This window comes from Aristolochia californica, unplaced genomic scaffold, assembly GCF_029961685.1.
Source record: "Aristolochia californica isolate CCGP_79_NKW_82.1479 unplaced genomic scaffold, dmAriCali1.0.hap1 SCAF_7, whole genome shotgun sequence".
Classification (NCBI taxonomy): domain Eukaryota; kingdom Viridiplantae; phylum Streptophyta; class Magnoliopsida; order Piperales; family Aristolochiaceae; genus Aristolochia; species Aristolochia californica.
The window spans coordinates 38,610,559-38,624,567 of record NW_027182268.1 but is presented as its reverse complement, the minus strand read 5'-3'; the positions used below and the strand labels follow the sequence as shown (position 1 = coordinate 38,624,567).

Sequence of the window (14,009 nt, the reverse complement as noted above, 5' to 3'; positions counted from 1 at the left end):
CATGAAACCAAATCTCTATCAGGGAAACTTTCGAAAAGAAACCTATCTGTTATTTCATCTCCACATTCGGTCAGAGCCGTGCAGAGATAAGAAAAATATCATTCGTGTGTCTAATTACATAACCAAGGATTGATCTGCCAATATCATGAAAACTTTCACATATGCAACTAGCAAGAAGAGTGTCCATGGTGAAAGACTTGGGTCTAATACTAGTGTTTCTCATCCAATGATAGAGCTGCCAGGCTTCTGCCATTAATTTGTTATGAAACAGTGACCATACAGACTGTCTCATCCATGAGACTACATCCAACTTAACCATTTGAGAAAAAACTCTCGTTTGTGCTCAAAAGTTCCTTTTGAATTGAATCATTCATTTCCAGTCCACTCTTTATTATATAAGCATGTAGATCTTTAGCTTTCTCCACACTAGAGCATTCACCACATACTTGCAATGTTATAGCAAAAGTCACAACATCTGTCTTCTAGCTGCATTCTTGTAAACAATTTAAGTGCCTTCTCATAATGCCACCAATTTTACAGGCAAAAATCAAACCATTCCATGATGCAGCATCTCGAACGTGCATCTTTTTCGAAAATTTTAACTGAAGATTCCAAATTTCCACTCTTGCATACATGTTGATTAATGCATTTTCAACATATATTTCTGTAGAAAACCCAAATTTAAAAGTGAAGTGGTGGAGTTACTGAGCGAGTTGAGGAGATCCTAATCGCTGGACAGTGATCAACATTTTCAGAGAGGTTGGCCTAACTCCAACAAAAAGCATCTGCAAGAAGAGGTCCAGAGATTCAGAAAATTCTCCAGCGTTATGGTAGCCTGAAATCGTGGCATTCCAACTAACAACACTCTTAACTACCATTGAGTGAAACACAAAAGGCGAAAGCTGTGGGTTGAACCTAGCATAGAAGCCAATCAGTGAAGTACCCAAATGATTATTATAGTCAAAATAGCCATTTCTCAAACAATAACAGTGTATCTCTTGTCCTAACCTACACTCTGTAGCTCTGTGCACGCAGAAACGAGACAAACGATTGTAACTGGATTCAGTTTCACCTTCTCGTTCTTCATTAGCAAAGACAATGCAATAGCATCTTCGTACAAAGAATTCTCAACATAGCTGTAAATCGTTGCATTCCACGAAACTATATCTTTCACACCCATTTCTTCAAACAGACCGCTGGCATCTCTAACGAACCCACGGTTGCATGTGGTAGAAATCAATCAGCGCGGTTTTAATTCGAACGTCATGAATTCAGTGCATCTCTGAATATTGAAATGAATTTTCTAACCTTCCTCGATGACTTCTAGTCTAGCACAGGCCTCGACAACGAGAGGCAGAAAACTTAAAGCTTCCATCTCGGCAAATGATATCAGAATTGCTCGGTAATTTTTCTGCTTCGCATGGAATTTAATGATAGCATTCCAGTATTTCCCATCATTGGTTCTTATTTGTTGAGATAAGCGAGGGGCTTTTGGGAGTTTTATCATACGGAGCCTCCCATCGATCATGACCGCAATTTCAACCGACGGTTTGCTCTCGCCGTCATCGGGAAAACGAATACAACCTAGATTTGTTCAAATATATAATTACACATGAGTATCATTAGTACCTAATGTGGACGTGCCTGAGTGGTTATCGGGCATGACTAGAAATCATGTGGGCTCTGCCCGCGCAGGTTCGAATCCTGCCGTCCACGCGCGATATTTTAAAACATATTATTATAAATTGAAATTTTTTAAAAACTTTATATCATAAAATACTATAATTTTATAAGTTATATGGTATATAATCTTAATATACATATAACATAACCTGAATTAAATAAGTCAATATGTCACATTGATCCATTTGGCTCACTCAGTGTCATTGTTACAGTCCGAATCACCTTTCTGTCTCTTACCTCCACCAGGCTTGCTGCTGACCATCCTTCATGACTGTGACCTGATTAATTTTATTGGATCTGCTCTCGGTCTTGACTCTTCGTATGATTTTTAATTAAATTTTAGTTTATAATTATTATAGAGTTAAGAGAGTCAGTGGCAGTTTTAGAAAAATAGTGGCAAATAATTAATGTGGTTGTGGAGGCGTATTGGCTGCTTGGATGAATAGACCATGCGAGATGGAAGCCTCAAATGAAATATCGTTCCACTCCGGTCGTGTCTTCTGCTCGATCGGGCAGTCCAGGAGGGCACGAACGCGGGGGGAGAGAATAACCCCTACGCCTACTGCTCACAAGCAATACAGAACAAAGACGAGCCCCTTTCAAATCTCTCTCTCTCTCTCTCTCTCTCAGTTTCTCTCCTAATTCCTGACAAGCGCGTCAGGATCCGGCCAGAATGCCCGCTTCGGCAGCAGGCAACCGCCCGGAGGAGCTTATCGACAGACTCGCCTCCGTTGATAGCGGCGTCCGCCTGAAAGCGCTGAGAGAACTTAAAAATCAGGTAATTGGCAATCGAACCAAAAAGCTCTCCTACATAAAGCTCGGAGCTGTCGCCAGAGTGGCCGCAATTGTTGGCGATGACGACTCCGACGCTTCTCTTCTTGTCCAATCCGCCGCTGCTCTGGGCAGTTTTGCTTGTGGAGTTGATATTGGCGTTAAGACCGTTCTTAAGAGTGGTGCTTTCCCCCACCTCATACGAATTCTCTCCAATCAGGATGAAAAGGTTACGATCTCTCGCAAAGTCTCTATAACTACCGTCCTTTTTTATCTTCATATTCCTGCATAAATTGTGCACTACTGCGAATATTCAATGGATGATCGAATATTTGGTGATGATGGGAACTTTGATTGGGACTTTATGTTCCATTCACGTAAAGCTATGATCCGAAAGTTTGGAGTTTAAACGGAATTTCTCTCTTTTTAGTAAGTACAAAAATTTGTAAGATGAAGCGATTGTTGGAAGAGCAGACCAGATAAAACAGCTTGTGATAGTTGGAAACTGATGATTAGGAGTAGGTATTGTGGGGAAAGGGAAATTCCGTCTTTATTGATTTTCCATACTTTTTTTTTTCTTTTCTTTACTTAAACCATATGAATGCGTAAGCAATCAATCCCATGGGGGTGGCATGATATGGCTATTGAGACAAAAACAATAAGGCATTTTGTTAAGTTGTGGACAATGTGTTTCGTCTGCTTGAAGTTATTTGAATTCCTTCAAAATAATAGTTGTTATAGTATATCTTTATGAGTCCTTTCGGTTGTTTATGGCCATTAACTCCTGTAAACTGCTTCTTGCACTTACGGAGGTTCAATGTTTTTATTCTGAGATATTCAGTTGACATTTCATTCACATGTGCTCATCTAGAACTCTAGTTTAAGGTTGATCGGATTGTGAGAATAAACTAGCAGGAAGATCCGAGCAATTGACATTTTTTCTCTAGATAATATCCTCTACCTGGCGGTAAGCAGATTCATGATGCAGATGGAGCTTTTTATTACAACGGTGCATTATTATAGTTGAAACCTGAACACAATTCAGCCCATAGAAAGTCACATTAGGGGTGTTAGTGCATAGAAAAATAGATCTCCTTGAGAAAGAGGGTGAATGCTCATTCCTAGGGTGATCCAGTTACCCCAAGTTATATACTTTTTTTTTTTTTTTTTTTTGTCTTAATGTGTGTAAATAGCAAAATGTAAATGAAGATTTGGGGACACTTAACTTTTTATTTAAATCTATGGTTGGGATAGAGGATGACATCATTATATCATCTCACTTTAAGTGGAACTCCACTCTTTAGGAGGGAATTTCACTTTCTCTAGTTTTGTTGATAATCAGTGTAATTCACTTTCGCTGGGTCAACTCCACCTAAACTTTCGTGTACTAACACATTTTAGGCTCTTTCTCCAGAGAATTCCTTTCAGTGTAGATTTTGAAGTGGCTCCATAGTGCTGGCTAACCTTTTGAAGCATGTCTTGTCTATGCCCACCAAGATCCACTACTCACTAGAGATGTTTCACTTATCAATGTCTATCTCTGGCATGCTTATACATTGTACTTTTGCAGGTTACATTGCTTTTATATATTGGGATTGTCACCAACCTCAGATTCTGTTGATAGCTTATCGGTTTTTTTTGTTCCTGAATTAACATCCAAAGTAATGTCTTGCAAGTTGCATCTAATGCCTCACATTTGATAAATCCTGAGGTGACAAATAAACATTTCATGGGCTTTTGAGCTAATCAATGATCCTATTCATTAGGAGCTATTCCCTTAACTTAGTGGAACGTACATTACCACTAGAACTCAAGTCCAGTAAAAGACTAAGATTTTCTAGTATTCATGATCTCACGTGGATCATAGAAAAGATACGCGAAAAATAAATACTGATATTGCATGGTTTACTGTCTCATGGTTTGTACCGGTGAAGACCTAATGCATATTAAGTATTGGGGTGACCAGTAAGAACTCTAACCAGCCCATACACCCTGATGAAATTATGTAAGGGTGTACATTGGTCATAGCAGGTGGTACTTACAGTGTACTGGTTGTTCTGTTTCCAGAACGAGTCCATAAATGCTTTGCAAAAGTGTAAAGACAGTTGCAAAGTTTGTGTAACAATGATTTAGAAATCAATATTCAGTGCCTGAAATCCTTCATTGTATCTTTTACCTTTCTGAGTTTTTGCTAAAGGGGCAACCTGGTGCCATGACTTCTGCACTCACTCATGAGTTATGTGGGCATTCTTTCATTAGTGTCTTTTAAATGTTTATAGGACTACCTTTTCAGAGGAATTAAGTGGTACTAAGTTAGAGTGTATCAAGCCAAATTAGTGTGTAGCATGGTACTATTTGTGTGGTGTTTGTCATTGTATTGAGTCTTTTTTTTAAAATAAGATTGTCAACCTAATTATTATACACTTTCCAAATATTATCCAATTATATAATCTCTGAAGGAAAAAAGTGCAAAAACTAATATTTTTTGAAAATCAAGTGAATTATGTTGACTATAATTGAACTATTTTGATGTGATGGTGTTCAGGGCTTGAGGGTTGTAGGGTAAACTTGTTTGATGAGGTGCTAATTGGGTTGCAGCTCTAGATTAAGCACTTAGTTGGGAACTTTTCTACGACTTCTTATTGACATAATGGTTAGGAACTGCCAGGTTCATTGGCAAGTTGTACTTTTCAGTGTCACTTAAATGCCTTGTTTCATACAGATGCTTGAAGTAGATCTAAAATCTGAGTTAGCCTCATTCTCAGAGTATGGCAGTCTATGATGGTACATATTTTATTTTGGAGATGATGGTTTTTATTGAAAGCCTTTTTTGAGATATCCTATAAAAATATGGATTCGTACAAAGAAGATGGCATGCTCCATGTAGGAGGATATACTCAAATCAAGAACTGGTCCAAACATTTGAAGGATTTATTTATCATTCGAAGGAGAAGGTAATATTGAAAGACCAAGAAGAATGATGTGCAATTGAGGATGGTGCCTAGACAAGAATACAACTGACAGAGTAGGCAAAAAGAGATCTGCCTTTCACTTAAGGAGACTAGGAAAGACTACTTTATCAGTCATTTCTTAGACTTTTCCCACTCAATTATCCCTCTCTCTTGACGAAACGTTGCTTCTCTTGGTAGGTGAAACCTAGACACAGGATCATTTTAAAAAAAAAGTGTTTTATATGATGAGGCAGGCCTTCTAATAGGACTTCTTGATTCAGCTTTGAAAAATGGTGAAAAGAGAGGAGAGAGGGCTGGCTTTGACTTTTCTAGTGGTTTGCAATTCTTACCTACTATCCTACAGAAAAAATTGATCAGAAATAGACTGATTCTAGAGTTGAGATTTTTAATACATGGCTAAGTTGAATGCTTTTTTTTTTTTTTGAAGATGTATTAATAAAATGAAAGAGAATTTAAAATTTGAGGGAGTACATCCCTTACAACCAGTGATTGTAGGGTAGCTCCCTGCCTGGCAAGTACATCAGCCACCGAATTTGCGAATCTCGGAATGTGAGACCAAATACAAGGAATAATTGAGGTAATATCTAAGATTTCTTTAAATGTATCCTAATGCCTCCATGGAGGAGAAGATGCGTTCTCACACCAACCAATCACCACTTTGGTGTCACCTTCAATGTGTAGAGGTCCCCTACATTTATCTCTGAAGATACAAAGACCGGAGAGGAGACCATGCAATTCAGCAGATGTAGAGTCTAATATACCAAGGGGTCCGGCATAAGTGAAGAGCTGATTACCGAAATGATTTGAAATAACTCCTCTGAAACCAGAAATACCGGGGTTGCCTAGAGACGAACCGTCAAAATTTAACTTTAGGAAACCAGGATCAGGAGGAGACCATTCTTTCATAACCGGAGGCTTTTTCCCAATGTGCATCAATGCCAAGTTTCTCCAATTTTCATGAATGGAGGAACCCAGATAAGGAGAGAAAGCTTTCTTGGTTAATAGCCAAGTTGATATTTGCCCAACCACTCTGTTCTCAACTCGGTCTAAAGATTCACTTTTAGCATCAAAATATCTTCTATTTCGCTCATTCCAAAGACCCCACTGGATAAAACTAGCACATGCAGAGAGCATCATTTTTCCAAGACTCGGCATAGGGGTACCCATGAGAGATTTACTGAACGAAAGCAGATCAGCCGCCATGCAGAACTGAAAACCAAACTTTCCCAGAATGTTGATCCACACCTTCCAAGAAAAGCTACAATGAAGAAGAATATGGCTAGTAGTTTCATTTTCAGAGTTGCAGAGTGGACATATGAGATCCACTGAGGGATGAGCTCTTCTTCTTAATACGGCTGCCGAGAGAATTTTACCTTGACAGGCACTCCACATGAAGAACTTCACCTTTGGAGGGGAACATAAATGCCATAAAAATTTGATTTCATTCACCCTCGAAGCCGAGTTACCGCTGTTTAAAAAGCCATATGCTAATGAGACCGTGAAGGAGCCCTTTTTGTGTGGCCACCAAATGAGCTTGTCAGCCTCCAATGGACGGATTTTAAATGAAGCAACAAGGTCCATCAATCAACTGACCTCCAGATGCTAAGTTGAATGCTTCGAGCCACTGGATTTAGTGGTTAGCTGGTCTTACATATGTACCTTTTATCATACCGAACATGTTAGTTGACCTCAAAGCAAAAAAAGGGGCTTTTCCCATGCCTAGTTTCTTGTTATCTGATGAGGACTATGCTTGCTAGAAGTCATTTTATTGTTCTATGGGCATATTGTTATCTGGTTTGCCAATGCCAATGCTGTGGCAGACAGGCTGGCATGTGATAGAAGCAACCTCTCACACTTAGTAGTTTTAAATTCGGATATGCAATTGTTCACTCTTTTCTTGTTTTTAATTGTTGTTGCTGGCTACCTTCTCTCTTGTGAAGGGTCAGCTCTTTTTCAATCCCCTTTGCTTATAATAATAAATTTTACTAATTATTTTTTGTCATACTATAGGCAGTTTAAATGTCACAAAATAACTCGCCTCTTGACATGAAGAGCTGTATTTCTAGGGCAACATCTTCGCGTGGGCCAGCACAAATGAGTTTTATTGTATAAATGGTGGGATTATAAGAAACAATTGGAGAATGGTGGCTCAGATGTCTGTTACCCGTGCCACAAATGGCTGAATGGTCCCCGCCTCCCATAGGCATCATCAAATTGAATTTTGATGGCAGTGCTATCTGGAACCTGTGCCCTGTTGAGGTTGGTGGGGTATTCCTTAATCATGAGAGAGACGATTTAGCCTCTTACTCTGGTCCTATTAGCACATCGGCCTCCACTGCTGCTGAGCTCCTTAGACTCAAGCAGTCAAGAACTCGATGGGAGGGCTGCTATGGATTGAGGGTGGCTCAAGCGTTATTATCAGTTGGTGCTCCAAAGGCACATCTCCCCTTTGGAGACACTGGTTGACTTTCCACGAAATCCTGAATTTAGTCTCTCATTTTCTATGTACTTGGTGTAAGATCCTGAGATCAACCAACCCTTTAGCTAAGTAAGGCTTGTCCCTTCAATCTCTCGTTGTAAGTAAGAGGGCCTCCCTCCTAATGTTATGTTTCTCTTGCCTTTGAAATTAAATATAACAACCTTTCTCCCCCCCCCCCCCCACCCCACCCACAAAAAAAAAAAAAAAAGACCGTGTCTCTAGGTGTTTAGGTTATTGAACTTTTAGAGGGAAGAAACCTTATCAATATTAAACCCAAATACAATCTCAACAAATTTTTATATACTTCTTGAATTTACAAGCTAAGTCAAGGTTCACTTTACAACTAATATGAGATTTTTCAATATAGTGCCCCTCACATGTGGTCGGTCTAATGTGCCTAGTCTGTGCAGCGAAGAAAGGCATCTCATTAAAAAGCTTAATCTTGGAGAGGCATGACCTAACCAAATTCTTATACTGACAATCACTCTAGAACTGGTGTGCTATTTACTCAATGTATTTATGCATTTGATCCATATTAAATTGGACTTCAGCTTCCCGTACATCTTATATGTAACCCTTTCATTTTTGTTATGACAATTAATTTGGGTTTCCTCCAAGAAAAGCATCATTATGCTTAGTTTAACTTTTTTCACTCTGTGGAATGTGTTGTTGGTCTTTCCAGGTTGTGGATGCTTCTGCACGTGCTTTAAGAATGATCTTCCAATCAAAATTGGCTCCTAAATATGACTTTCTTGAAAAGAAAATTATGGACTTCATTCTCTCTCTTATGAACAGTGTCAATGAAAATGTCACTGAACTTGCTGCAAGTATCGTAGCACACTCTTGCCAGACCAGTGCCGAGCAGAAAGCTTTATTTGATGAAGGGGTTCTGCAAAAACTAATGAACTTAGTGGCTGGTTCTATAAACCAGAGAGATGCCAGTTTAGATGCACTTGCTGCAATTTTCAGAAACAATACTGAACTGATAACAAAATTTGCTGGTTTTGACAATGGAAGCAGAACTTTGAGTCCTATTATGGAGTTAATGAAGGACAGATACCCTCGAACAAGGCTACTGGCCTGTGTATGTTTAATAGTTATTGGGCAGGCTTCTCCTTGCCACCTAGAAGAATTGGGTGTCAAAACAAAATTAATCCCTGTATTAGTTGAGCTTCTAGCAGAGCCTGGGCAACCTGGGGATGATGCACCTTTTACATTAGCCAATCTAGTTGCAGGTAAGGAGGAGTTACAAAAATTAGCATTTGATGCAAATGCTGTTGAAAAACTTTGCAAGTTTCTACAAAAAAGTACTGTACAGCCTAAACGTCTTGAGGGGGTATTGCTTGCACTATCGGAACTTTGCTCAAAACTTGAAAGCTGCAGAAACCAGTTTCTCCAACTTAAGGTCTGTTATTTAACATGGCCAAGTAAATCTTCTGTTTACTTTTCGACGTGGATTTTGTTGGTCTTGTTCAACTCTACTATGAGTAACAGGTGCAACCAGAAAATCCTATGCTGCTCAATTTTATTCACAAACAGCTTGGCAAGGTTGTAGAAGAATTTTTTTTTCAAAAAGAGAAAAAAAGGTTGTAGGAGAAAAGAGTTGTTTTAAATTTCTGTACACAGGAAATTTACATGATGTTGATTTTTTCTTATATGGGCACTGTGTTCAGGATAATGTTGTTTAATTACCATAACTGTTCTGTAGGTTCTGTACATTGTTGTTGATGCTCTAAAGCATGATTCTACTGAAGTGCGCACTGCAGCATGTTACTGCCTGAGAAGCATCACTCGATCAGTTAAGGTCAGGAAGAAGCTAGACATGTATTCAGTCCTCCTGCTTTGTGATAATTAGAAGTTCCTTGACAGGTATTCTTCCAGCTACTGATAAAAAGTAGTTCAGAGTTTGAGTGCAGGTGATTTTACCAATGAAACAATTCTTCTTCCTCTAGTACAGCTTTTACGTGACCCATCAGCATCTGTTCAGGTACTTATTTTTTGCCTGTCTTTTTGGTTATACATGGCAACTCACCTTCGTGAACAAACAAGTAAATCAATTTCTATGCACTTATTTTCTTCTGTAAAACCTTATAGACAAACACAAATACATTCAAAACACCGGTTGAATGAATGTCATTATAGAAATGGAAGTTGATTATTGATTTTTAACTATAACGTGCTAGCAGACCAAGTTTTGTACTCCAATGGGTTGATTAAGATGGATCTTGACTTTGCTTGCATGGTATCTAGACCTTTTAAGTTCAAACCTAATTTTGGAATTTCTTTATAATGAATTGGTTGCTCTGGTATCTGGATCTTGAAGGAGAACTTCACTAAAAAATGCCCCTTCCCCTGTGTTTTCTAAAAAAGAGCATTTGCCCTGTTAAACACCATTGCATGGTGATTCGTCAACTAACTTTAATTTTTCTTGTTACTTTCAAGAGGTTGTTCTAATGAACTCAAATTTTCATCTGATGTTTCATATAAATTGAAGCATAAAACTCTTTGAATGCAAATTCTGTTCTTTTACCTCTCTCTCTCTCTCTCTCTCTCTCTCTCTCAGCACCTTTTTGGGTAAATTTTGAGAAAATTTCTCCTATCAGTAGACTGAAGTCAAATTTCTTTAGCAATCAAAGGCAATAGTGATGTGGGATAGAGAAGTTTTCATGCCATCATTGGTGTTGCTTTTTTCTGTTTTTTTTTTTCTTGGGGGTGAGATGTGTTAGTGTTTCTTGCCGTGAACGGGTTAGCAACTAGAAGATGGGATGAAGCATAATAGCCTTTGTTAAGCCTATAAGTGGTTGCTGTCAACTTAATCCTTGTATAGCAATTGGTCGTAATTTTAGGTTGTTGGGCATTGCTTTTTTGCAGGTAGCAGCCCTTGGGCCGATAAGCAATATTGCAGTGGATTTTACCCTTCATAAAGCAATCTTCATCCAGTGTGGCATGGTAAAAGAGCTTGTTCAGCTTTCTAAATCAATGGATTCAGTACCCAGGTTAAATGCTGTATGGGCATTGAGGAACTCAACGTTTCTTTCAGACAAAATGGGCAAAGAAAGCATTCTTATTGAGCTGACAATATCAACATTGGCAAGCTTGATCAGTGGTATGTAAATGTTTGTTTTCTATTTCAATGGAAACTTGGATTTCTTCAGTATCTCGAAGACATGAAATGATTTTGGTCGTGAGTAAACAGTTGTCATCTCTTTTGCTGCTTCTGCAGCTTGCCTTCCAAAACAATTGATAAAGATGGTCCTGCTTAATCACCATAAGACCTAATTACATTTTTTTATCAGTATTATTTTCCCTGTTTACCCTATGCAATTGGTTGCCTTTTCAAAAGCTAAATGACCCGTCTTGCATTTTTTTTAACAGATCCAGAGCTTTCGGTTCAAGAGCAAGCCCTAGGTCTTGTATGCAATCTTGTTGATGGGTCCATTGACTCTATTGATTATGCATTTGCAGAAGATGGTAAAATTATAAAAGCTGTTGTAAGACAAGTGAGGAATGCAACCAATCCAAAAGTCTGCGTTCAGGTTCGGCCTCGATGTTAAATTTATTTCCCTCTTTCTGGATTAATTGCTTTCATTGCAACAACATAATATCAATATGCTAGTAATATCATTTTGAATCAGAACAATGTTCTAAAATAACTGCTGAGTTTACCATTATGATCTGAAGCTAGTGTGTGCTGTATACTCCTCTGGATCATCTTAAAAAATCCAGTGTTTCTTGCTAGTCTGTGTACATATTAGAAAATTCGATTCTTCATGTAATGTTTGCTGGGTATCTGCTCTGTAGCATGTAGGTATCAGTGGCAAGTATGTACTATATTGGGATTGAAAATCCAGCAATTATTGGATGTGCATATCCAATATGCTAATACTGCTGTCTGATCTGATGCATAACGCATGGCACACGCACAGTTAGAATGCTGTGTGCCTCTAGCCTGTTGAATCGTACCTGTCTGATTTTCTCCTAATCTTGAAGTATATAACTCTGATAAAACTGCATAGCAGTTCCCTGGGCCATATTTTTGGAGGATTCATCATATGATGTAATTAGGGTTTCAGTTTGAACAATTCTCAAAAAAAAAAAAAAAAAAAAAAAAAAGAGATTTCAGTTTGAACTATATCTTACAGTTTGACAGTAATCCAGTAAAGAAACTCCCATTTCTTATAATATTTTTATGTTTTTAGTAATTTTCTTTGTTAACATTAGGAATCTCTCTTCAGGGGATGTATGTGCTTAGCAACATTGCAGCTGGGAGTGAACTCCACAAAGAGGCACTCATGACTCACATCATTCCACCAGAGTCTAGTGGTGGCGACCAGCCTATAATTACTAGCCATTTGCAAAGTAGTGACAGCAGACTTCGAACGGCCTCAATATGGTGCATTGTAAATCTAACTTACCCCGACAGCGCAGGTGCATCAGATCGGATCGCTAGATTGCGAAATGCTGGGATAATTTCTCAAATAAAAAGTATGGTTAACGATCCATGCCTGGATGCAAAGGTTCAGTGCCTCAAACCCTTTAAACTTTTGCACTAAAACTTCTTGTGCCGGTTTTGCATGCAACTTATCTGTTATCTTTTCTTGTGTTACAGTTCCGTGTAAGAACTGCTCTTGAACATTGTACAACTTTTCCCAGTGCTGCTACTTAATCCTTGTTGCTGCTAAATTACTAGCTATGGCAGGACAGAATGAATTGATGCAGGCTCGTTACCCCTGATTGGTGGCCTACTGTAAGGCTTCAGTCTCGAAAGTTTCAAGCCTCTGGAAGCGGAAAAGAGACAGGAGGCTGGCACCCGTTCTACTTGGGAAGATCAAAAGCTACTTCTGGAGTGGTTTTCGGAGGCGTCGCTTATTTTGAGCCCGTTCGGTGTGAACATTCCATTTTTGTAGAGGGTGCTCCCGTGTGTATGTGCAATATTCATAATACTGGTGGGAGAGAAACATAAACAGGCCCAGGAAACTTGAATGTAAACTTGCCACGGGAATAATTTCTCGTATTGGGCGCGTGCGTCGGGAACCCTTAAATGACGAAAAGGAAGAGAAGAAAGCTTTGTTTTTCTGCATTAACAACTTCATGTTTCAGTTTTTTCTTTGATATTATACTGTACAGAGGACCCAAACAGAAGAGCAAGTGAAAGTAGCCCACGCTAGTCCGCTGTCTCGGGGCCTTTGACGCATGATTTAACCAAGCTCTTCAAACCCTTTTTGCGCAGGCTCTTCCTCCTCTTTTGCTTCTCTAACTCTCCATTTCTTCCTCTAACTGCAAACTCATCTGTGGCGCCAACACAAACCGAACAAAACGCAAGTTAATGTGTTTTGTGTTAGAAAATAATCTAACTTATTATATATTTATAATTTTAAAAAATGAGTTAACCAAATACTCCATTAACACAAAACACATTATGATAATATAAAACTTTGTTGTCTTCAAATTGTGCATAATGAATATTTAATTGTTTCACTACACATTTAAATTCTTAATTAGTCATACTCATTTCTTAGACAAGGTGTTATTCTATTTGACAAATATTTTTCATACACGAAACAAAATATAAAATTTAGTTTAAGCTAAACCGGATTAGATATGTAGTATTATAATTAATATAAAATTAAAAACTCGCATACGTGCAACATCGGAATACTATATACTATCATGGACATTGGTTTTCAACGTTCAACTTTGTAACCTCAATTAAAATACAATAAAAAAAAATTATAGCCTGAAAGATTCTAACTCTCGCAAGGAAACCACATGTACTTAGTAATCACATGTCTTAACCACAATGCCAAAGCGATTTAGTGAAAGAAAAACAATCAACTTATTACATATTTAAAAATTAAAAAATAAGAGTTGACCAAATCCTCCATTAACACAAAACTAATTACAAAGATGTAAAACCCTTTTGTCCTTAAATCAAACATAATGAATGTTTCACCATTTCTCCCAACGGTTATAGTCATATTTAGTCGTACTTGTCTGGTAGATAGAATGTTATTCTATGTGACCATTTTTTTTCAAGAATGAAAATATAAAATTTAGTTTAAACTAAAACGAATAAGATATGTAGTGTTATAATTAACATAAAT

At 38.1% G+C, this 14,009-nt stretch overlaps 1 protein-coding gene and 1 non-coding gene across 2 annotated transcripts; both read left to right on the top strand.

The window, feature by feature from the left end:
* The first annotated feature begins 1,634 nt into the window (after positions 1-1,634).
* TRNAS-AGA (transfer RNA serine (anticodon AGA)) lies at positions 1,635-1,716 on the top strand. Its single transcript has one exon. It is a non-coding gene; the product is annotated as a tRNA-Ser (tRNA).
* A 466-nt stretch (positions 1,717-2,182) lies between these two features.
* On the top strand, positions 2,183-12,992 carry LOC137937671 (uncharacterized). Its single transcript, XM_068782784.1, has 8 exons — positions 2,183-2,683; positions 8,588-9,310; positions 9,614-9,709; positions 9,809-9,892; positions 10,777-11,011; positions 11,281-11,441; positions 12,141-12,422; positions 12,515-12,992. Exons 1-8 carry the CDS (start codon positions 2,357-2,359, stop codon positions 12,569-12,571), a joined length of 1,965 nt encoding a protein of 654 aa, XP_068638885.1. The 5' UTR covers positions 2,183-2,356; the 3' UTR covers positions 12,572-12,992.
* Positions 12,993-14,009: the final 1,017 nt, after the last annotated feature.

Bases quoted from the DNA above. Each gene is read 5' to 3' on its own strand.
- LOC137937671 (XM_068782784.1), top strand. From the start codon at position 2,357: ATGCCCGCTTCGGCAGCAGGCAACCGCCCGGAGGAGCTTATCGACAGA. The intron at 9,710-9,808 runs GTCAGGAAGAAG...AAAGTAGTTCAG, and splicing joins GCATCACTCGATCAGTTAAG to AGTTTGAGTGCAGGTGATTT. The intron at 9,893-10,776 runs GTACTTATTTTT...GCTTTTTTGCAG, and splicing joins ACCCATCAGCATCTGTTCAG to GTAGCAGCCCTTGGGCCGAT.